Raw genomic sequence first — 24,522 nt, forward strand, 5'->3', positions numbered from 1 at the left:
TTTCTCTGTGTCTTTATTTCTTGAATTTTATTTTGTTCAACTGTGTGTGATTTTGGTGAGGTTGTAATCTGAATCTCGGTTCCGCACTAACGAACGGGCCAAGGCACAACACTTTACGGTTTGAAACAAGCACCAAGAGCGTGGTACGGTAAGATTGCAGAGTTTCTAACACAAAGTGGTTATTCAGTAACACCTACAGATTCCAGCTTGTTTGTCAAAACCAATGAAGGAAAGCTAGCTATCGTGCTAGTGTATGTGGATGACTTGATCATAACCGGTGATGATGAGGCAGAAATTCTTCGGACGAAAGAGAATTTATCAGTCCGTTTCCAGATGAAGGAACTTGGCCAACTCAAGCACTTCCTTGGTCTAGAGATTGATCGCACACAAGAAGGAATATTTCTCTGTCAGCAAAAATATTCCAAAAATTTATTGAAGAAGTTTGGAATGCTCGAATGCAAGCCAATTTTGACATCGATGGAACCAAACGCCAAAATGTGTGCACATGAAGGAAAAGATTTGGAAGATGCGACAATGTATCGACAATTGGTAGGTAGTCTGATCTACTTAACCTTGACTCGACCTGACATTTCTTATGCAGTTGGTGTAATGAGTCGGTACATGCAAAATCCAAAGAAGCCTTATTTGGAAGCAGTTCGACGAATACTGAGATATGTGAATAGTACAATTGACTATGGTCTTTTGTACAAGAAAGGTGAAGACTGCAAGTTAGTTGGTTACTGTGATGCTGACTATGCGGGAGATCATGACACCAGGAGATCAACAACTGGGTATGTGTTTAAGCTTGGTTCTGGAACCATCTCTTGGTGTAGCAAGAGACAGTCAACGGTATCTTTGTCAACCACAGAAGCAGAGTATAGAGCAGCAGCAATGGCAGCTCAAGAGAATGCATGGCTGGTACAGTTGATGAGTGATCTACATCAACCAGTAGATTATCCAGTATCATTGTACTGTGATAACCAATCGGCCATTCGCTTGGCGGAAAATCCAGTCTTTCATGCAAGAACTAAACATGTGGAAGTGCACTACCACTTTATCAGAGAAAAGGTTCTACAAGAAGAGATTGAGATGAGACAGGTCAAGACGAATGATCAAGTTGCGGACTTGTTCACAAAAAGTTTAAGTACAGGCAAGCTCGAAAATTTTCGCTATCTGCTCAGCACAGTGCAAAGAATGAGAGCTAACATTGAGGGGGAGTGTTGAGAATCAATGTTAGGTATGGTTGAGTGGAAAAAATTAGGTGCAATTAATGGGTTTTGTGTGGTAGCAAATAATCTTAGTTTAATTAAGTGTGTGGTGTAGCTTTCATTTGGTTTGCTATAGATACCCAAGTCCCCAAGCATTGTAAATCATCCAAGGAAAAACAAAGCCTAGAGCTAAATAAGAAAAGCTTTGCTAATTAGTTTGTTTTGTGAGTTTTCTTTAAGAGTGTGCTCTATTTTCTTCTTCTTGGGATCATTAGAGTTATCTTGGATACTCTTCTTATTCAACAGTACATGCCAAACAAAAGTTTGGACAACTTCTTATTTGGTAACTGGGAACTAATTAGAACTACATTAATTTAGCATTTGATTTCCTTTGTTCGAACTTTTTATTCATTGATATATTCTTAGTTAGCTTCCTCTATATTACAGATTCTACCAGAGCTCTACTAGATTGGAAGACGCGTTTCAGTATAATTGAAGGAATAGCTCAAGGATTGCTTTACTTGCACAAATACTCGAGAATGAGGGTAATTCATAGAGATTTGAAACCTAGTAACATATTACTTGATGAAAATATGAACCCCAAAATATCAGATTTTGGTATGGCAAGGATTTTCAACTATAATGAATTGGAAGCAAATACTGGTAGGATTGTTGGGACACGGTAAGGACGCAATGCTCTTATCACATGTTTGCTTTTGGATACATGAAATGCAATTTTATAGAATTTTATAGATGCGTACACAAAAACATAGATATTTTACCTTTCCTTCTTCACTTGGTGCAGTGGTTACATGTCTCCCGAATACGCCATGGAGGGGATATTTTCAATAAAATCTGATGTCTTCAGTTTTGGGGTGTTAATGCTCGAAATCATAAGTGGCAGGAAAAACAACAGCTTCTACAATGATGAGCGTGTGCTAAATTTAGTAGGATATGTACGTAATACAAACCTCTGCATTTAATTCTTTATTCTTCTCCTTTGAGGTGTCCGGGTTGATAAGAACTTCGGTGCGGACTTTCGTGACATATGGCTGGTTGAGTAGCATGTATCGTCCCGTTAGGATTTGTCAGGTGTTGAAGAATTTTAACGATAACAAAATAGGTCACTCAACCTGTCACATGACGGAAGTTCCCAAAGCGGTTTTTCTCATGAGGTTCGGTCATGATGGTATCCTAATTAAGTCATCATAACTCATATTGTTTCAGACATGGGAGCTATGGAAAGAAGGCGCAGGGATAGAACTAATGGATCCAACACTAAAGGATTCCTGTATTCAGGATCAATTTCTTAGATGCATCCATGTCGGTCTACTATGCGTGGAGGAAAATGCAGGTGAACGGCCGACCATCTCCAATGTGATATCTATGTTGACAAATGAAAGTGTGGCATTACCTATGCCAACAAAGCCAGCATTTTTCACTGAAAGAAATCATGTGGCCGGTGGAAAGGAGCCAGAAGATATGTCGATAAATTGTTTGTCCAATTCCGAAATGGTTGCCCGTTGAAGGTTGTGGCTCGGTTTAATATACTTGCAAGAGCTGTCTCAGTTCATTTTTATCACCACTCTTGAGTGGTAGTAAGCTCACCATCCTATTAATTACTATTAAATGAGTTAGATTTTATTTATCTATTACACAAATCATACGAAAGGGATTCTATGCAATTTATGCAGTCAAAGGAAGTTGTGTGACAATAAGACTCCAAGTTTTCCAAGAATTTTAACATATGTTGGTTTTCACCTTTCTCTAAATAAAAAGTAATTTAGTTGTTTTTTTTTTTCACTTATAAGCGGTGAGAGTCTTTGGTTTGACTTTTGTGGGTAGTGAGTTTGCACTAAATTATTATGGCGAGACTATTATGTTGCTTAATCCAAATCTCCTACACTGTTAATCTTTTTTTGGTATTTAAACAAAAAAATCGTGTGGCATTATCTGGCATAAGGATGGGTCAAATGGTCTCCCTCACATTCTTAGACCTGCCAAAACTTATTAGAAAAGAAAAGAAACTTCTCAACAATGGGGATTACATGGAAAAAATTTTAGGGAGATCATGTTCTTAACGATTTAAAGAAGGAATCCAAGCAACAACGGTAACATCATGTAATCTACAAAATATAGTTTAAATATATAGTCTCTCTAATATCACCCTTCCATGTAGCCAAAACCTCAAAGAAATAATACAATAAAAGTTTAACAACTTAATTGAAATTATTTCAGTAGATGCCTTGTCGAATTGGGATTTTGGTGCGCCTTAAGGGTATCAATCATGCTTGGTGTGACTCAGCTAAATATACTTGTCAGGTACAGTTCTCTGGTTTATTTATTACTACCTGATCTTATTTTTTTTTCTTTCTTCCACAAATGCGTTAATTCCATCTCTTTCAAGTACAGTTCTCTGGTTTATTTATTACTACCTGATATTATTGTTTTTCCTTTCTTCCACAAATGCGTTAATTCCATCTCTTTCAAAGAAGAGATCAACCAGTGTACTGATGAAGAAAGAAACCAATGAGAAAGTTCAGAGGCCGGAGTAGGTGGGTATTGTGACTTGCGCAGAAAGAAAGGAGGTGGTCATTGTTCTAAATGCAAGTTATATTCTAACCAAAATTAATAGAAAATCCTTGCTGTCAAAATACTTAAATCAGTAAGTCAAAAGTCTTTCTTTGAATTTTGAATGAAAACAGAAGTCTTCCGGTAATTGTAAAAAAATTATGTAGTTCCAAGGTGTTTACTAAACTCACACGCCTCTTAATCGTGTTTTTTTTTTTAAGCCAAGTTTTTCATTGTCTTGTGGCATGGCTACATGTGTGATGATGAAGAACTCAATTTTCTTGATCATTTTTGCATGCTTGTGGGCTTGTCATGATGCAAGGGACACATTGGCACCGGGGGACACACTTGATTCCTTGAGTTCCTTAGAATCTGCATCGGCAAAGTTCACCTTGTCTTTCGTTGAGCAACTGTATTCCAACTTCACCTATTTGGTCATCCGCCGCAATAAATACAACCCAAACAAAGCTTGGATTGGCAACAGAAACAGACCTATTTCATCATCTTCATCTCCACTTCTTACCTTGGATTGGAATTACACATTGAAGATTACTCAAACGGGTGAAGATCCAATTGTCATTTGCTCTGCTCCACAAACTAGTAATGGTACTAGTAGCGGTGTTGTGGCTACCCTTTTAGATTCTGGCAATCTTGTACTGCAAGAAATGAATGGATCGAGGGTTTTTTGGCAAAGTTTTGATTATCCAGGAGACACATTTTTACCGGGTATGAAGTTAGGTGTCAACCGCAGTGATGGCCACATCTGGTCACTTGTATCATATGTAGATACCTACAACCCGGCTCCAGGGCCTTTCAGTCTTGTTTGGGACCCGAATGAACATGAATTGAAAATCAATAAAAGCGGGGTGGTTTATTGGACTAGTGGAGTCTTGAGATCAGATGGAAAGTTTGAATTTATTTTGCCTAATGTGTCCAAGCAGAGGTACAATTTTAGCATTGTATCTAACGAAAATTATGGCTACCTCACTTACACTTCTGTAGGTGATCAGAGTCTTGAACCAGAATGGGTGCTATACAGTAGTGGGATACTTCAGGAATATGAAGGACGGATGGATATTGTACAAGCACAGAACTGTGACGGCTATGACACCGGTGGAGGGTGCGTCCGAAGGTTCCAGTCAACGAAATCCTCTGGCACAAAAATTGGTAACCATGCAAGTCCAAATTCATACCACTTGATATATATTCATCCAAAAATTGAAGATAATTAATGCATACATGCATACATTTCTTGTGTGTTACACTGATTGCATATGTTGGTAGCTAATTGTTTATGATGCAGCAGATAAATGGGTTTGGATTGGCACTTCTATAGCTGCTGCTCTAGTGCTTTGCACCGCGTACTATCTAATTCGACGAAGAAGATCAGCCCTTGCATCAGCTGGTATATTTCTTTAAATCATGTGCACCAGTAAGACAGGATTATTATTCACATCTTTGACTATTGTTGTCTCCATTGAAACTTTAATTTCTTATAATTGACCTGTATAGGTGAGAACCGGACAGAGATTGAGAACGAAATGCTTAACTTCATGAAATCTAATCGACCTACTGATGATGTTAATGGTCTCCAAAATGATGGAAAGATAGGACATCATGATTTAAGCGTTTTTAGCTATTCAACCATCTTGGCTGCCACAAGCAACTTTGCTGAAGAAAACAAGCTAGGAGAAGGAGGGTTTGGACCGGTTTATAAGGTAACATTTTGAAAAAACAAAAATTTCTGCTTCTAATTCAAAAGCTGTAGAAAAAATTTAAAAAAAAGGAATTAGCTTCATTTACCTAAAGATGACAGCAAAAACATGATATGGATTATCAATTCAGGGGAAATTGGCGATGGGACAAGAAATAGCTGTGAAGAGGCTTTCGAAATGTTCAGGGCAAGGAACATCAGAATTCAAGAATGAACTGATACTTATATATGAACTCCAACATCGAAACCTGGTTCAGCTTTTCGGATTTTGCATTCATGGCGAAGAGATGATGTTGATATATGAGTATCTGCAGAACAAAAGTTTGGACCACTTTTTATTTGGTGAGGAACCAAGATACTTGATTTCATTTGTTAACTTTGCTATCTGACTTTTATTTTACTGTCAAAGTTCATATATTACTACTATTAATTAATATTAGTCCTACTTAACTCTACATATTGGACAGATCCAACCAGAGGTCTACTACTAGATTGGAAGAAGCGTTTAAGCATTCTCGAAGGAATTGCTCAAGGGTTGCTTTACCTGCACAAATATTCAAGAAAGAAAGTAATTCATAGAGATTTAAAAGCTAGTAACATACTACTTGATGAAAACATGAACCCAAAAATTTCAGATTTTGGTCTGGCAAGGATTTTCACCCAAAATGAATTGGAAGCAAACACTAGCAAGGGACACATTGGCACCGGGGGACACACTTGATTCCTTGAGTTCCTTAGAATCTGCATCGGCAAAGTTCACCTTGTCTTTCGTTGAGCAACTGTATTCCAACTTCACCTATTTAGTCATCCGCCGCAATAAATACAACCCAAACAAAGCTTGGATTGGCAACAGAAACAGACCTATTTCATCATCTTCATCTCCACTTCTTACCTTGGATTGGAATTACACATTGAAGATTACTCAAACGGGTGAAGATCCAATTGTCATTAGCTCTGCTCCACAAACTAGTAATGGTACTAGTAGCGGTGTTGTGGCTACCCTTTTAGATTCTGGCAATCTTGTACTGCAAGAAATGAATGGATCGAGGGTTTTTTGGCAAAGTTTTGATTATCCAGGAGACACATTTTTACCGGGTATGAAGTTAGGTGTCAACCGCAGTGATGGCCACATCTGGTCACTTGTATCATATGTAGATACCTACAACCCGGCTCCAGGGCCTTTCAGTCTTGTTTGGGACCCGATTGAACATGAATTGAAAATCAATAGAAGTGGCGTGCTTTATTGGACTAGTGGAGTCTTGAGATCAGATGGAACGTTTGAATTTATTTTGCCTAATGTGTCCAAGCAGAGGTACAATTTTAGCATTGTATCTAACGAAAATTATGGCTACCTCACTTACACTTCTGTAGTTGATCAGAGTCTTGAACCAGAATGGGTGCTATACAGTAGTGGGATACTTCAGGAATATGAAGGACGGATGAATATTGTACAAGCACAGAACTGTGACGGCTATGACACCGGTGGAGGGTGCGTCCAAAGGTTCCAGTCAACGAAATCCTCTGGCACAAAAATTGGTAACCATGCAAGTCCAAATTCATACCACTTGATATATATTCATCCAAAAATTGAAGATAATTAATGCATACATGCATACATTTCTTGTGTGTTACACTGATTGCATATGTTGGTAGCTAATTGTTTATGATGCAGCAGATAAATGGGTTTGGATTGGCACTTCTATAGCTGCTGCTCTAGTGCTTTGCACCGCGTACTATCTACTTCGACGAAGAAGATCAGCCCTTGCATCAGCTGGTATATTTCTTTAAATCATGTGCACCAGTAAGACAGGATTATTATTCACATCTTTGACTATTGTTGTCTCCATTGAAACTTTAATTTCTTATAATTGACCTGTATAGGTGAGAACCGGACAGAGATTGAGAACGAAATGCTTAACTTCATGAAATCTAATCGACCTACTGATGATGTTAATGGTCTCCGAAATGATGGAAAGATAGGACATCATGATTTAAGTGTTTTTAGCTATTCAACCATCTTGGCTGCCACAAGCAACTTTGCTGAAGAAAACAAGCTAGGAGAAGGAGGGTTTGGACCGGTTTATAAGGTAACATTTGAAAAAACAAAAATTTCTGCTTCTAATTCAAAAGCTGTAGAAAAAATTAAAAAAAAAAGGAATTAGCTTCATTTACCTAAAGATGACAGCAAAAACATGATATGGATTATCAATTCAGGGGAAATTGGCGATGGGACAAGAAATAGCTGTGAAGAGGCTTTCGAAATGTTCAGGGCAAGGAACATCAGAATTCAAGAATGAACTGATACTTATATATGAACTCCAACATCGAAACCTGGTTCAGCTTTTCGGATTTTGCATTCATGGCGAAGAGATGATGTTGATATATGAGTATCTGCAGAACAAAAGTTTGGATCACTTTTTATTTGGTGAGGAACCAAGATACTTGATTTCATTTGTTAAATTTGCTATCTGACTTTTATTTTACTGTCAAAGTTCATATATTACTACTATTAATTAATATTAGTCCTACTTAACTCTACATATTGGACAGATCCAACCAGAGGTCGACTACTAGATTGGAAAAAGCGTTTAAGCATTCTCGAAGGAATTGCCCAAGGGTTGCTTTACCTGCACAAATACTCAAGAAAGAAAGTAATTCATAGAGATTTAAAAGCTAGTAACATACTACTTGATGAAAACATGAACCCAAAAATTTCAGATTTTGGTCTGGCAAGGATTTTCACCCAAAATGAATTGGAAGCAAACACTAGCAAGATTGTTGGGACACGGTAAGTATTTCTGCATCACATTGACATGGTCTTCCCCTTTTGATTGCTAAACACGCATTTTTGCAGATAAGTATACTGACTATTTTTTCTTTTTCATTTGGTGCAGTGGTTACATGCCTCCAGAGTCCATGGAGGGAATTATTTCTGTTAAGTCCGATGTCTACAGTTTCGGGGTATTGATACTTGAAATCCTAAGTGGAAGGAAAAACAACAGCTTCTACAATGACGATCGTGCGCTCAATTTAGTAGGATATGTATGACAAACAAATATCTCTCTTAAAATTTATAATCATATTTTTCTTCCTTAGAATGAAATGCAATCCTTGTTCTTCAGGCATGGGAGTTATGGAAAGAAGGTGCAGGGCTAGAATTAAGGGATCCAACATTAGGAAATTCGTTTATTAAAGAGCAACTGTTAAGATGCATCCATGTCGGTCTGCTTTGCGTGGAAGAAAATGCAGCAGATCGGCCCACCATGTCTGATGTCATATCTATGTTGACAAATGAAAGCTTACCATTAGCATCACCAACAAAGCCAGCATTTTTTGTTGGAAGGAGAACGGTGGAGGCTGGTATAAGTGGGAATCAGCAACTTGAAATTGCTTCAGCAAACTACATGTCCAGTTCTGATTTTGAAGCACGTTAATTAAAGGTAAAAATCATATTTGTAGTGCCTCAACTACACTTGAGCAAGTGTTTTGCTTCTGCTTAATTAAAAAGACTGTACTTTACTTGACTAATTAGCATCACTCAAACCACTCTCGCAAATTGGTATGTGTCCTGGGAAGAAGATCAATAAATTAACGGCGACGCTGTTTTTGTAAATGTAGGAGGGTATGCATCAACTGGAGTTGGCTGATGGCTTTTGGCACCTTTCAAGATACTTGAGAAGTTTTTAGAGTTTAATTTGCGGAGGGTGCTTGCTTCTGTAGTCCCTATATAAAATAAAATAAAATAAAATAAAAACAAAACTAGATTCTCATATATTACCTTTGAATTAAGGATATGTGATGATGATCCATGAAGTACTGTGATATATAAAATAGTATGTCTTTCATTCAATTGAAAATTTTCGTATTGTTTGATAGAACAAGAAAATTTTTGATAAGCATACGTTAGAAACACTCAAAACGTATATGAGTTAAACAATTACTTGAGTTACAACCACTTTACGAGTTATAGATCAACCGTTTGATCTCTCTAATATTATAAAGAATATATCTTAGACGCTTATCATTAGTAAAAAATACTGAAGGTCTAGAATTTTTTGAATCATAATTTTCAAGAATTTGTTCGAGTGAATCTTCCTAGTATTGAAACTAGATTGTTTATACCTTTCCTATTAAAATGATGTCGTGTCACGTGACCTTATTGATTTTGTATATATTTTTTTAGGGTGTGTCTAATCCAGGAAGTCTGTCATGAAACCAAACTCAATATTAGGTCAAAAATCTAGGATGCAATTTCACTCTCCATATTGTTCGTTCATGAATATGTTGAATTTTTTTTAAGGTTAAATGTGTCTTATTCATGTAGTTAAGACTGGTGCATTCAGGTTCCGTAGCAATGCATGGGCATTTTTTCTAGTTACTCCTAATTCCTTCCGTTCATCGTTTCCCTCATACGGTTTTTCTTATATCTTCACTCTGATTTGGTTTTGTTGCTACCGGTTTGCTTCTACTCTATGCAAGCAGATAAACCTTGCTTCATATATATCCTTCTAAAAAGGACAGATGAATTGCCCTTATCTCAACATTGCTTCTATAAATTGCCCTTTGTACCAGTTTTTTTAAGACGGCCCAACGGCCCACTACTAATTACCATTAATAGTGACCGTAACTTAAGCACGTGTGCAATTCAGTAGGTATGGTTTTATACAAAATTAAGGCCTCAAGGCAATTAGTAGTCGAACTTTCTATATAAGAGGATTTAAACTTCAACAAGTTTCCGATGTGGCCATGTGGGACATGCTTCAACACACTTAATTGGTATAAACGGAAAATACACTTCTTTGTGTGTTTTGGACAAAAGGCTGGTTTCCCCATAATCTAGACATCTTGGAGTCCAAGTACGAATCGTGCCGTCAGCTGCTTTGAAGTGGAAAAGCAGATGAACATGCACTGAGGATGAAGTCTAGTTTTGTTGTTATTATTAGGTTCTGTTTTTTCAAATGCTGTTTCTTATGGGATTCCTATATTTATTAACACGGAAAAGCAGATGAACATGCACTGAGGAGCAAGAAAATGGACCCGGATGAAGTCACCAGCAGAAGGATTCGCAGGAGAATAGACAGCAGGGATGTCAATATGGGAAGATCTAACTGCGCGCGTAATGAGATAACTCAGGTCGGACATGCACGCCTATGCGCCTAGGGTGTGGCAAGGGCTAGGGGCATTTACAGCATTGTGCACAACCTAATGCCTGCTCGTCCCAAATTTGAAGAGGAGCTCATTAAGAACGTTTCTGGTGAAGCAAAGAAGGCGCAAAGGAAAAGGTTCAGGCTATGGTGTTTAGAAAAGCTTGAGGCATTGAGGAACCTCATTTGGACTAGAGCAATGGTTTTCTGAGTTGCATGTTTTTCCGTTTCCTAGTGTCGTCGCTTTGTCTTAGTTTTTTAAGGAAGCTTGGGTTGTTGGACTGAAACAATGCTTTTCGGAGTTGCATGCTTTTCGGTTTCGTAGTGTTAAAATTTGGACTTGAATTTGATACTATGATTCTATGAACGTGTGTTCAATCTCGACTGACCTCCACATGACTCGGAGCTTACTCTACCTTTACCTCATCTCCACCTTCTCTGTAGTATTGATCAAATATGGATCGAGCTGAGGTGGGCTTTACACACACCATGGGTCCATTTGGTCGCAGTAGGCAATATCCAAGCGCCTTGTTTGTCATGTCCATCTTAGGCTAATGAAATGGCTGGCCTGACCTGGGATCTAACCTGGTACGAAATGGCTGACCCGACCTGATGAGATGGGGCACACCTCAATGGGCTTCAAATGGTTGTCGAACCACACCTCAAACCCGAAATCAGATTCTCTCTTAATCTCGCAGTCCAAAATCGACAGACTGAGATATCCAAATTGTTCAAGAGAGGGGAGAGAGAGATTCGGACCCCTTGTGTGATGTGGGCCAATATGATAGGCTAAATGAAGACCATATGATTTAAAATAAGTGGTTCAGGTCTCTATGTCTATTTGCGCCAGACTGACATTCGGAGAGGATCTCAATTCCCCAACCCTGTGATTATCTCAACTCGGCCTCGGGTGTTTTACCCCAACGACGTATATCATACATTAAAAACTTCAGTTAGTACTTAGTTTTTTTTTAATACATAAATGGAGACTTAGTCGTCTTTGCTTTTGTGAAGATATTTTTGCACTTTTCATAAGTCTCTTATCACTTGAAGGCTTGGTCGCCTTTGTTTGGTCCTGGAGGTCTGTATTCATATTTGACACCACCTGTATCCGTCCTCAATCTGCATGTGCATGTGCTTTGGTCCTGGAGGTTTCTTTTCAGATTTGACACCACTTGTATCCGTCCTCAATCTGCATGTACATATGCTTTTCAAAATTTTCTTTGTGAGCCCCATGTACATATGCTTTTCAAAATTTTCTTTGTAAATTTTTTTTGTGAGCCCCATGTACATATGCTGCTCACATGTACATATGCTTTTCAAAATTTTCTTTGTAAATTTTTTTTGTGAGCCCCATGTACATATGCTTTTCAAAATTTTCTTTGTGAGCCCCATTGTTGAATTTTGACTGGTGGACTTGAATGGCTGGCAGATGAGTGAGTCATGCTCGTATTTACTAGTCTTTTTGGTTTGGAACATTCATATATATTATATTTTGGAACCTAGAATCTCGAGTGTAGTGATAAATATTTTTAATTATTTAAGTTACAAGTCCTTTGCTGATTTGGAACATTTATAAGTGCTTAAGTAAGTAGAATCATAAAACGGACAAGGGACGAAAGTAGGATGAAAAGAGATTTGAGAGAGACAAGTCAGCGGGCCATTACTAATTACATCAATATTGCTCCAACTTGCAACATTACAAAGAGTTGAGAGAGACAATAAGTTCTATTACAAAAAGTCTCGGTGTCATTATATATAGAACTATTTATTATATTATTTTTTTGGTAAAGTACAAAAAACTACCTCAACTATTGGTGTCACGACACTTTCATACATCATCTTTTAAAATTGATAATGTCATACTCATCTTACGAATTTGTGCCAATGTTATTGTGACATCCCACATTACCCAGATGAGTGATCTTTATATGTATATTCTCATCTTTACCTAGCACGAGGCCTTTTGGGAGCTCACTGGCTTCGGGTTCTGTAGGAACTCCGAAGTTAAGCGAGAAGGGGGCTAGAGCAATCCCACATCGCCCAGGGAAGTGATCCTTAAATGTATATTCTCATCCCTACCTAGCACGAGGCCTTTTGGGAGCTCACTGGCTTCGGGTTCCGTAGGAACTCCGAAGTTAAGCGAGAAGGGGGCTAGAGCAATCCCATGATGGGTGACCCACTGGGAAGTTGCTTGTGAGTTCCCAAAAACAAAACCGTGAGGGAATGGTAAGCCCAAAGCGGACAATATCGTGATACGGTGGTGGAGCGGGCCCGGGAAGTGATCCACCCCGGGCCGGGATGTGACAAATTGGTATCAGAGCCTAACCCTGGCCGTGGTGTGCCGACGAGGACGTTGGGCCCCTAAGGGGGGTGGATTGTAACATCCCACATTGCCCAGGGGAGTGATCCTTAAATGTATATTCCCATCCCTACCTAGCACGAGGCCTTTTGGGAGCTCACTGGCTTTGGGTTCCGTAGGAACTCCGAAGTTAAGCGAGAAGGGGGCTAGAGCAATCCCATGATGGGTGACCCGCTGGGAAGTTGCTCGTGAGTTCCCAAAAACAAAACCGTGAGGGAATGGTAAGCCCAAAGCGGACAATATCGTGCTACGGTGGTGGAGCGGGCCCAGGAAGTGATCCACCCCGGGCCGGGATGTGATAGTTATACTTTCTGTTAGCTTGGCGTGAATTTCTCAGTTAAATGCTGACGTGGCTTGATTCAGGACCCACTTTCTATTAAAAAAATTAATAAAATATTATTAAAAACTAAAAAAAAAAAATCATTTAATATTTTTTAAATATTAAAATAATAAAGAAAAGTAAAAAAAAAAACAAAAAACAAAACAAAACAAAACCTTTTGTCCCTTTCCCCCTTCCCTTCCTCCCCCTCCCTTAAAAATCTACCTGTTGCAACCCAGAAAACAAAAGAAGAAGAAAAAAAAAAAAAAAACAAACAAACCTTCATCCCTTCCCCCATCCCCCCCCCCCCCACTCGAGCCTCTACTTGCAACCCAGAAAAAAAAAAAAATCCCAGTTCGTCTTCCCTTCGCATCCACCCTCCGCACCCACCCTTGCACCCACCCAACCTCGAACCCATCCCTCACAGAATCGCCCTGGCGAATGGGATCTGGGTTTTTTTTTTTTTTTTTTTTCTTCTTCCTCCTCCTTCTTTTTCAAACTGGGTTGCAAGGGGTTGGATTTGTTTTTTTTGGGGGGGAGGGGGGACGAACTGGGTTTTTTTTGGGGGGGGGGGGGGGGGGAGAACTGGGTTAGGGGTTTTTTTTTTTTTTTCTTCTTCTTCTTCTTCTTCTTCTTCTTCTTCTTCGGGGGGTTGGGGGTTGATGGGTTTTCAATTTTTTTTTTTTTTGGTTGAAGATTATGCAGGGGTTGTCACACAAATCCCTGGATTCATGGCACTCCGTCAATTCCTGTTCGTTCCAGCTCCATGGTTGGAGACCTTTCCACCAGCAGCAGCAGCAGACGACCTCCACGCCCACCTTTAAAACCCTAGACTCCGCTGATCGCAAATCCAATGGCCTCCTCGTCCACACCAAGCGCCCCTGCCTCTTCAATAGGACGACTTCTTTTTCTATCGATGTTATCGACATATCCCGGCTTACCTTGGTCGACGACGACATGACGATCTCCAGCGGACACCATACTAGGAACTGGAGCTTTCAGTTCATCGCGAAGAAGCGGTGGCGTCGTGGGTCGAGGTCGATTTTCGGGAGGAGTAGTGAGCGGAGTGAGACCCGAAGGTGCTGCTCGGTTAGGGCTTCGGTGGCATATGGGACATGTTCAGATTTTCCAATGGCAGTGGGGACGGACTCGAGTGGGGGGCCGTTTGGGAATGGGGATGCGAATTGGGCGTCGGATGTGAGTAAGGCGAGGAATTCGAGGAAGGAGAGAGATGGAGGTGAGGGTAATGGAGAGAAGGAGAATGTGGGTGTTGGGTTTGGTCCCACTGGGGGTTTTGATGCTCAGGGGAATGAGTCCGAGTACGGCAGTGAACCGGGTTATCGCGGGGACGCGGAGTTCGGCTATGGCGATGAGTTTGATGAGGAGGAAGAGGATACTCGGGTATTATTTTGGGGCGATCAATTTGGAGATGCTGATTCTATAATAAAGATAGTAGGGGAGAGTACATTCGCGGATCAAAAGTCCCATCACAGATGTCGGCGTAAGAAACACAATTGCAGAATGGTTGATGCACTGAGGTAGCCAAATTGATTGGAGCATACAAACGGCTTCTATATATCCTTTTTCTCGGTAAGCAAAGGTTCCTTTGTATCATTTCGGCATCAGCTTTCTATTCAGAATGAAGGATGTTGGGAACCTGATGGAATCTGTGTATGCTCTAATCACTGCTGTCACACTTGTCAGGTCCATTTTGAGAGTGAGAGGTTTTGGTGTATATACGCAATTGAATTCGGATTTATGCGGCAAATTTGCATTCTAAAATCGTGTGCAAAGGATTATGAATGTGCCATTAGACTTGCTAGCGTCTGAATGCAGGATAAATTCATATGTAAGTTTCTGGTGAGTTTGTAGGGTCCGGGCTAAACTTACATTACCATTATATTAATAATGCCACAATTGTTCTCTAAAAAAAAAAAAAAAAAAAAGGGAAGAAGATGAAGATGGGGAGAGAGGGAAGGGGGGAGGGGGTGGAAGGGACGAAAGGTTTTGATTTTTGGTTTTTTAACGTTTCTTTATTATTTTAATATTTAAAAATATTAAATGATTTTTTTTTAGTTTTTTTTAATATTTTTTTAATTTTTTAATAGAAAGTGAGGTATGGATCAAGCCACGTCAGTATTTAACTGACAAATTAACGGCATGCTAACGGAAGGTATAACATTGGCACAAATTCGTAAGATGATGTATGATATTGTCAATTTTAAAAGATGAAGTATGAAAATGTCGTGACACTAATAATTGAGATAGTTTTTTGTACTTTATCCTTATTTTTTTAAAAGTGAAATTCTTGTATTTTGAACAATGATTAAATGTGTAATTTGACCACCATATGTATAGGTTCGGAGAAATTATTCTGTAGGCTCGGAGATATCTTTGTGTGTGACGTAGTGAGGTCTGAGGTCATGTCGTGGCTGATGCGTAACACTGACTTAAAAAAAAGGGGTAGACGCGTTCACTTCCAGGCAAAAACTTAGAAAATGACAGGCACGGAGATTAGTCAAGCCTAAACTATGGTGCATACACATTTACTAGAAGATATAAAAAGGACCAATGCTTTACTAAGAAATATAGCTAATCAATCAAGCCAAGTTGAAAAATTGGTGCTTTTGCAATGGCAGTGGCTCTTTTTGTAGAGATGCTTTTTTTCTCCTGTTTGTTTTTGCTACCAATTTCTGTGATTTCCCAAAATAATGGAAGAGTAGCAGTTGGGAGTTCTCTAACTGCAACTACAGGCGACTCCTCATCATGGCTTTCTCCATCCGGTGATTTCGCGTTTGGATTTTCGCCCCTCGGAAACAATGATCATTTCTTGCTTTCGATATGGTATGCGAAAATCCCAGTCAAAACCGTAGTTTGGTATGCATATGCATATGACGGTAACAACCCCATGGTTGCACCTAGGGGATCAGTTCTGAACTTGACTGACAACAGTGGACTAGTTCTTAACAATCCTCAGGGTGAAGAGATATGGAAATCCAAAATAACCTCCGGCATTGTTGCGAACGGGGTCATGAATGACACCGGAAACTTTGTCCTTCAAGACGAAAACTCGGGGAGCTTGTGGGGGACCTTCAACCATCCTACAGACACCGTTTTGCCTGGACAGACAATTGAGAGAAATGGGACGCTTTCGTGTAGACAATCGGAGACTAACTACACAAAAGGGCGGTTCCAGCTGCTCTTGCAAGGTGATGGAAACCTCATGCTCAGAACCGTCAACTTGACAACAGGTAATGCCAACCCTCCTTACTTCCACACGGACACCACCGCAGGGAAAGTGCCAGGTAGTGAAGGCAAACAATTGGTGTTCAGCAGCTCAGGGGACATGTTTGTTCTGAGAGAAAATGATGGAAGAGTCCCTCTTACGAGGACAGAGGGAGTGTCGGTGAGGGACAACTACATAAGGGCAACTCTTGATTTTGATGGGATTTTCGCTTTATATTCTCACCCGAAAAACTTCACTGGAAATGCAAGCTGGATTAGTCCTCTGGTGTATATGCCGGATGATATTTGCCTAAAACTGGGCGTTGGTGTTTGCGGTTACAACAGTATCTGTACGCTCAAACCAGATAAAAGGCCAAACTGCGAATGCTCAAAAGGGTTTTCTTTTCTTGATCCGAAGGATATATACCGAGGCTGCAAACCCGATTTGAGCCGGAAATCTGTGACACGCGTGGAATCAGTATTATTAGGTACCTCTATCTTTGTTAATGTTGTCTTAACTTCTGCTCTCTGTCTCGGTTTTTTCTTCATTTTCCGGAAGAAACCTGCAGGACCTAGTTCATCCAAAAATTGAAGACAATTAATGCATACATGCGTACATGTGCGTGTGTTACACTGATTGCATATGTTGCTAGCTAATTGTTTATGATGCAGCAGATAAATGGTTTTGGATTGGCATTTCTATAGCTGCTGCTCTAGTGCTTTGCACCGCGTACTATCTACTCCGACGAAGAAGATCAGCCCTTGCATCAGCTGGTATATTTCTTTAAATCATGTGCACCAGTAAGACAGGATTATTATTCACATCTTTGACTATTGTTGTCTCCATTGAAACTTTAATTTCTTATAATTGATCTGTATAGGTGAGAACCGGACAGAGATTGAGAGCGAAATGCTTAACTTCATGAAATCTAATCGACCTACTGATGATGTTAATGGTCTCCGAAATGATGGAAAGATAGGACATCATGATTTAAGCATTTTTAGCTATTCAACCATCGTGGCTGCCACAAGCAACTTTGCTGAAGAAAACAAGCTAGGAGAAGGAGGGTTTGGACCGGTTTTTAAGGTAACATTTTGAAAAAACAAAAATTTCTGCTTCTAATTCAAAAGCTGTTGAAAAAATTAAAAAAAAAAAAAGGAATTAGCTTCATTTACCTAAAGATGACAGCAAAAACATGATATGGATTATTAATTCAGGGGAAATTGGCGATGGGACAAGAAATAGCTGTGAAGAGGCTTTCGAAATGTTCAGGGCAAGGAACATCAGAATTCAAGAATGAACTGATACTTATATATGAACTCCAACATACAAACCTGGTTCAGCTTTTCGGATTTTGCATTCATGGCGAAGAGATGATGTTGATATATGAGTATCTGCAGAACAAAAGTTTGGACCACTTTTTATTTGGTGAGGAACCAAGATACTTGATTTCATTTGTTAAATTTGCTATCTGACTTTTATTTTACTGTCAAAGTTCATATATTACTACTATTAATTAATATTAGTCCTACTTAACTCTACATATTGGACAGATCCAACCAGAGGTCGACTACTAGATTGGAAGAAGCGTTTTAGCATTCTCGAAGGAATTGCTCAAGGGTTGCTTTACCTGCACAAATACTCAAGAAAGAAAGTAATTCATAGAGATTTAAAAGCTAGTAACATACTACTTGATGAAAACATGAACCCAAAAATTTCAGATTTTGGTCTGGCAAGGATTTTCACCCAAAATGAATTGGAAGCAAACACTAGCAAGATTGTTGGGACACGGTAAGTATTTCTGCATCACATTGACATGGTCTTCCCCTTTTGATTGCTAAACACGCATTTTTGCAGATAAGTATACTGACTATTTTATCTTTTTCATTTGGTGCAGTGGTTACATGCCTCCAGAGTCCATGGAGGGAATTATTTCTGTTAAGTCGGATGTCTACAGTTTCGGGGTATTGATACTTGAAATCATAAGTGGAAGGAAAAACAACAGCTTCTACAATGACGATCGTGCGCTCAATTTAGTAGGATATGTATGACAAACAAATATCTCTCTTAAAATTTATAATCATATTTTTCTTCCTTAGAATGAAATGCAATCCTTGTTCTTCAGGCATGGGAGTTATGGAAAGAAGGTGCAGGGCTAGAATTAAGGGATCCAACATTAGGAAATTCGTTTATTAAAGAGCAACTGTTAAGATGCATCCATGTCGGTCTGCTTTGCGTGGAAGAAAATGCAGCAGATCGGCCTACCATGTCTGATGTCATATCTATGTTGACAACTGAAAGCTTACCATTAGCATCACCAACAAAGCCAGCATTTTTTGTTGGAAGGAGAACGGTGGAGGCTGGTATAAGTGGGAATCAGCAACTTGAAATTGCTTCAGCAAACCACATGTCCATTTCTGATTTTGAAGCACGTTAATTAAAGGTAAAAATCATAACTACACTTGAACAAGTGTTTTGCTTCTGCTTAATTAACGGCCACGCTGTTTTTGTAAATGTAGAAGGGTATGCATCAACTGGAGTTGGCTGATGGCTTTTGGCACCTTTCAAGATACTTGAGAAGTTTTAGAATTTAATTTGCAGAGGGTGCTTGCTTCTGTAGTCCCTATATAAAATAAAATAAAATAAAAATAAAACTAGATGCTCATATATTACCTTTGAATTAAGGATATGTGATGATGATCCATGAAGTACTGTGATATATAAAATAGAGTACTGTGATATATAAAATAGTATGTCTTTCATTCAATTAAAAAATTTCGTATTGTTTGATAGAACGAGAAAACTTTTGATAAGCATATGTCTAAAACACTCAAAACGTTTATGAGTTAAACAGTTATCCATGGAACGTATATTATATATAGCCCAACATACGGTCTCTAAAGTTTTAAGTAATACATCCTTGCTTCACTGTTTAACTCATAAAACCTCACCTCTCCATCCAAGTCTCTCGCCTCTCCCCATCCCATGCTTAATCTTGAAACTTCTCCATCCAAAACTAGTGTATATTAATTGCATTGCTATAGTCGAAGTCGTCCCTAGCTATAAAAAAGAATTACTATGTAAATTAGGATTTGTTTTTATTTTATGTTTTATATAAAATTGGGGAGTAAAGTTACTTGAGTTACAATCACTTTACGAGTTATAGATCAACCGTTCGATTTCTCTAATATTATAAAGAATATATCTTAAACGCTTATCGTTAGTCAAAAATACTGAAGGTCTAGAATTTTTTGAGTCATAGTTTCCAAGAATTTGTTCAATTGAATCTTCCTAGTATTGAAACTAGATTGTTTTTACCTTTCGTATTAAAATGATGTCATGTCACATGACCTTATTGATTTTGTATATATTTTTTTAGGGTGTGTTTGATTCAGGAATTATGTCATGAAACCAAACTCAATATTAGGTCAAAAATCTAGGACGCCGTTTGACTCCCCATATTCCCAAAAAAAAGTCTTATTTCTCATGTTAAACAAAAAAAGTCTTGCATATGACAGATACGTTAAGAAAAATAAAATTGGGTGATGTGATTTACGTGGGAAAGAGGTTGTGAATTCAATCACTATTGACCGCCCAATCTTGATATCCTCAAATATTAGGATAAGTACATGCTGATTGATATCTGAGGATGATAAAGTTATTTTAACATGCATGCAAATTAAAATATGTAATTAGAAAGAAATATGTCAATGCAGAAACGTGTTCAGAGCATACAACTAATCAATAATAATGTGAAAGAATTATTATAAAAATGTATAAACAAAGGAATGGGTCATACGCTAAGAAGACTCAAAAATACCTACGTGGAAGTGCCCTGACACCGAAATCGGATGCCTCGATTCTAACTCATGAAGAGGGCGCAAAACAAAGGATGAATGGACCAAAGTTTATAATATTAAAACTAATAATAAGAAAATCATTTTCTTTCTGAACATACTAACCTCCTGTTTTGAAAATACATATATAATACTACATAGTAGGTTTTCTGAAACTCTAGCATGCCATTAAAAATATTCGTAAAGCATGTACGTGTAAACCAGTACTTAGTAATGGTAATATAGTCGACCAAAGGCAAATCCATAAAACATCCGTAAATCACATCAATGATGTACTCAACTAGGGGTATCATAGTCGCTCGAAAATATAACCATTACCCGAATGTGAAGCTATATAACACTGGATTACACTTATGAAGAAATATTGTAGATCTCATCACCCGAAGGTGAAGCTTCCTACGATACGTGGAAGCACTGATTAAATTGAATAAAAGAATAAAAGTTAATAATTACACCTATAAACCTAAAACCGTGTGTGACTACCCCCTATGAAACCTAAATAATAAAATATTTAAACCTATAGACTGTTCCTAGGAAACCTAGGAAACGTGTGCAGAACTTTTACTAAAGTAAACAATTTATTTAATATTTATTAACTATTGTTTTTTCTAAAAGTAGTCTTAGTATTCAGAATTTTTGCGGATGAGGATTCTATTGGGATTCTGTTTGTAGGAATTCTGAGGATCTTTAGATCATTGTACATCGTGTAATTAATTTTTTATAAATATTATTTGTATTTAAATTTAAATAAATATATTTAAAATAATTTTTGACCGCACGATGTATGATAAAAGGTTAAGATGTGAGGATTCCCACAACTTGAATTCGGATGGGATTCAAATCTAACTTTTACTTATCGGGTGGGCTATAACAATTAAAAATAATAAAATAGTCAAAGTTATTAGTATTTTTAAGCTCAAACAACTAAAACTGATCAAATGAAGAAATTTTGAAGTAATTTTAATTGTAGTGGATTCATGAGAGATAATTGTATTAAAATTTTAAATTTTCTTTTTAAGCCGTTTGACTGTGATGAATAAAAGAAGGTTGACTGCATAGTACTGCCAGTTTGATGCTTTGGGCTTAATTGGGTTACGTTGGTCAAGATGGTAATTTTCAATCTAAATATTACATATGAATTGCATAGGATTGTTAACTCACAGATAATGGGTAAAACCACGTAGAATTGTTAATATGCGGCTAAGCTCTAGTGCCCTTTACAATTGATTTTCCGGAACCTGTTTGTTTACTTGTTGCCAATTTCAATCATTGTTAATATAGTTGTTTTCAATTTTATTTTATGTTTTTGTTATTTTGATTCACAATTTCGATCTTTTTTAAATCTTGTGTTTAATAGTTAATTAAGATTTAATTTTAAGTACAACTTATTTATATCAATTCTTGTGAAGAACGACTTTGCTTGAGTTATCTTATTCTCTTACAAATATTTTTTTAAATATTTTTTACCCTATTAAATCCTATCAGTTATTATCAAAAGACTTCTATACGGATTATCTGAACTGCATGTAATATCTTTTAATACTAATACAAGGTTTGTGAGTGCGACTTGCTGTGTGGATTCTTCTCTGGAGGAGACTGTTGTACGAAGAATTGCAGGTAAGGCATACAGAATCTATATATGTGTGCTTTTGATAACCATACAAGTCTAAAACATGTATGTAAATATTTGATATCTAATGTCTTGTCTAGTATCCCGTATGTGTGTGTATTTGTTTCAATGTTTTAAAAGGCTCGCCTCAGAACAAGCTTAGGCACCCTCTTAGACTGGACTTGAGGGTTGCCGTCTCTGTTTTGAGGGAGTGGGCCTAAGGCTTTGCCAGAGCTGCCTAGGCGGTGGAAGACGCGCCTCAGGGCTTTTTTATTTTTTAAACTCCCAAACCCAAATTTTGGGTAGGGTTTTAACTGCCCCATACCTCTTCCTTGCACTATCGTCTCTCTGAATTTTTTTATTTTTTTTTTCTGATTTTTATTTTTTATATAATGGATGTGTGTGCTGTCTGCATGTATTGTTATATGTGTGCTCATTGTGCTTTTCATCCTCTATTATATATATATATAATATAATATATGTCTATATATGTGTGTGTGTGTATATTTATAATATATGTGTGTGCTAAGGGTGAATATTGGTTAGTAATCTTTTTTGTTTTTTTAATATAATATATGTATACGTTCAGTGTATATATTAAAAAATTAAGGTTCCGTGAGGCTTCACCACACGCCTAGGTCAGACTATCCCTTAGACGCCTCGCCCACACCTCACACTTTTAATACACTGATTTGTTTACACTGCAATCACCTCTTAGAGGGCAATGCATGGTTCCTGAAGCGTGCAATGCATGGTTGATTAATTGCCTTTCGAGGTAGTTTGTACTGTTGAATCCCAGTTTTATCTTACAAAGCTCGATCGTACTAAAAGATTGGTCTCTGGCGAAATGAATGATAAGGATGCAGCACCAGATGCGCGAATTTTTTTTTTATTTTTTATGAGAATAAGTTCTTTTTAGTGAAACAATTCCAAGCATGACCAAGCGCCTATTGATTGAAGTGCTATTATGTTTAAGCACATAGTGCTTTTGCTAAAGTGTCCTTAAGTTTTAGATTGAATCAATTCGATTATCTCCAATTCCCTGAGTGGAGGGATTCCATTCTCCAATTTCTTGAGTGGAGAGATTCCATTCTCCAATTCCTTGTGGAGAGATTCCATTCCTCTGAACTTGTATAGTGCTGCAAGTTGCCTTGTCCAATTATGCAGAAAATCAGACAAAGATATTTACACAGCCGCTGACGGCAGCCTCACACCCTTCAAAGCTTTACCCATCCCGAGTGGCAATGCCGAGTCGTGGTTGCTAACAATGTACCTCGACGGAGAGCTCCAGATTACGGCGAGAGACAACGGCAGCATATTCGTGCTACTCACGGAAGGCCGTAGTCCCTCCTGAATCCCTGAACAAAGCTCACCAGAGCAACTTGTATCTTGTGTTTTATATATGTATGTACCTGTTCAAGGACATGAGAGGTAATTTTCTACATAGAAAATAATAAACACACACTTTTGTTATGTTCTGTCGGTTGTTTCCGTTTAGTTTATAGGCTAGTTTGAGATTGTGGTGCTTAAAAAAAAAAAAAAAATTTATTAAAAAATCTAAATATCAATTGTATTTGGCAAAATAAAAAAAAAATTTAAAAAAAAATAAAACTACTGTCAATGAGGATAGATTAACATAGAAAATCAAAAGCAAAGTCTATTATGTGTCTAAAAAAAATGTTTTTTATTCAAAGCATAGTAATCAGTGCTCATTTAATGAAATTTTCAAATAACAAGTATACCTCCACATATTTTACAAAGTTACAATATTTGTCCTTACATTATTATCTTTAACAATTATTATATCATATTAATTACCATATATTTTTTAGTCATTTAACGTATTCATAACAGTTTATATAAAAGTTACCAAACACTTGGTCACTGTTTTTTTTTTTTTAATTAAAAATTCTTTTACATAAAATAAAATTAAAAGTTTACCAAACACTCATCAACTTTATTTTATAACTGTTTATTCTCAAAGTATAGCAAAAACATTTTTTTTCTTCAAAAAAAAAAAAACACAGCAATACCAAACTAGTCATATATTATACTACTATATCCCTCAAATTTAAAAAAAATAAAATAAATAAATAATCGAGGCATGTGTTGCATGCTTTGCAAAGGTAGATGCTTGTGCGGATAAAGCATATTTAAAGGGGGTGCTAGAAATGGTAATTAACCTTTAAATATTCGGTCGTTTTATGCTTTATGATTCCAACATTCTCTGTTAATTAATCCATTAACTGAAAGGAAGTGTTATTATCACTTCAAAAATCTTATTCTACATTCCTCACAAGTGTATTTTTCGTTCTAAATATACAAAATTTGGAGTGTAGAATGCGAAATTTAGAGTGCCAATAACAATTCCTTAACTGAAATATGACTTTAATCCTTGAAACTTAATTTTCTCTACATAAAATCCGACGCAAGTTTTATACACGAATAAAACTCATTGACTAAACTCCACATTAACAAATTCATTAATTATATTTGACTTTACCCATATAAA

At 37.6% G+C, this 24,522-nt stretch overlaps 5 protein-coding genes across 7 annotated transcripts in view; all 5 read left to right on the forward strand.

The window, feature by feature from the left end:
- LOC103952034 (G-type lectin S-receptor-like serine/threonine-protein kinase At1g11330) overlaps window positions 1-3,007 on the forward strand; it is a 15,224-nt gene extending 12,217 nt beyond the window's left edge. The window contains exons 6-9 of one of the 2 annotated variants that reach the window (XM_048569820.1): window positions 1,518-1,551; window positions 1,656-1,890; window positions 2,014-2,164; window positions 2,436-3,007. In XM_048569820.1, the coding sequence (XP_048425777.1) occupies window positions 1,518-1,551; window positions 1,656-1,890; window positions 2,014-2,164; window positions 2,436-2,735 (720 nt within the window). In that variant the 3' untranslated portion in view covers window positions 2,736-3,007. Of the gene's footprint in view, window positions 1-1,512; window positions 1,552-1,655; window positions 1,891-2,013; window positions 2,165-2,435 lie in introns of those variants that run through there. The other variant, XM_048569821.1, reaches the window with a different exon arrangement.
- A 1,006-nt stretch (window positions 3,008-4,013) lies between these two features.
- LOC125470540 (G-type lectin S-receptor-like serine/threonine-protein kinase At1g67520) lies at window positions 4,014-6,184 on the forward strand (the record flags this gene model as incomplete). Its single annotated transcript, XM_048569764.1, has 6 exons — window positions 4,014-4,505; window positions 4,782-4,946; window positions 5,086-5,184; window positions 5,292-5,497; window positions 5,625-5,835; window positions 5,961-6,184. Coding segments are annotated over exons 1-6 (1,386 nt in total), but the record flags the coding sequence as incomplete, so codon positions are not given.
- A 1-nt stretch (window position 6,185) lies between these two features.
- LOC103952071 (G-type lectin S-receptor-like serine/threonine-protein kinase CES101) lies at window positions 6,186-9,265 on the forward strand (the record flags this gene model as incomplete). Its single annotated transcript, XM_048569765.1, has 8 exons — window positions 6,186-7,029; window positions 7,169-7,267; window positions 7,375-7,580; window positions 7,708-7,918; window positions 8,044-8,281; window positions 8,388-8,535; window positions 8,616-8,933; window positions 9,112-9,265. Coding segments are annotated over 7 exons (2,058 nt in total), but the record flags the coding sequence as incomplete, so codon positions are not given.
- Window positions 9,266-13,933: 4,668 nt separating this feature from the next.
- On the forward strand, window positions 13,934-15,141 carry LOC103952035. The gene is made up of 2 exons (XM_048569826.1): window positions 13,934-14,908; window positions 15,023-15,141. The coding sequence occupies exon 1, from the start codon at window positions 14,018-14,020 to the stop codon at window positions 14,858-14,860; it is 843 nt and encodes a 280-aa protein (XP_048425783.1). The 5' UTR covers window positions 13,934-14,017; the 3' UTR covers window positions 14,861-14,908; window positions 15,023-15,141.
- LOC103955004 (cysteine-rich receptor-like protein kinase 34) lies at window positions 15,040-19,177 on the forward strand. 2 transcript variants are annotated; one of them, XM_048569823.1, is made up of 9 exons: window positions 15,040-15,178; window positions 15,677-17,031; window positions 17,216-17,317; window positions 17,425-17,630; window positions 17,762-17,972; window positions 18,098-18,335; window positions 18,442-18,589; window positions 18,670-18,987; window positions 19,064-19,177. In XM_048569823.1, exons 2-8 carry the CDS (start codon window positions 15,951-15,953, stop codon window positions 18,979-18,981), a joined length of 2,298 nt encoding a protein of 765 aa, XP_048425780.1. In that variant the 5' UTR covers window positions 15,040-15,178; window positions 15,677-15,950; the 3' UTR covers window positions 18,982-18,987; window positions 19,064-19,177. The 2 variants fall into 2 exon arrangements, with proteins under 2 accessions (XP_048425780.1, XP_048425781.1); XM_048569824.1 differs by having other exon boundaries at window positions 17,219-17,317.
- The last annotated feature ends 5,345 nt before the right edge of the window (window positions 19,178-24,522 follow it).

Source organism: the organism of the source record quoted next, unplaced genomic scaffold, assembly GCF_019419815.1.
Source record: "Pyrus x bretschneideri cultivar Hongxiangsu unplaced genomic scaffold, Pyrus_bretschneideri_v1 Contig50, whole genome shotgun sequence".
Classification (NCBI taxonomy): domain Eukaryota; kingdom Viridiplantae; phylum Streptophyta; class Magnoliopsida; order Rosales; family Rosaceae; genus Pyrus; species Pyrus x bretschneideri.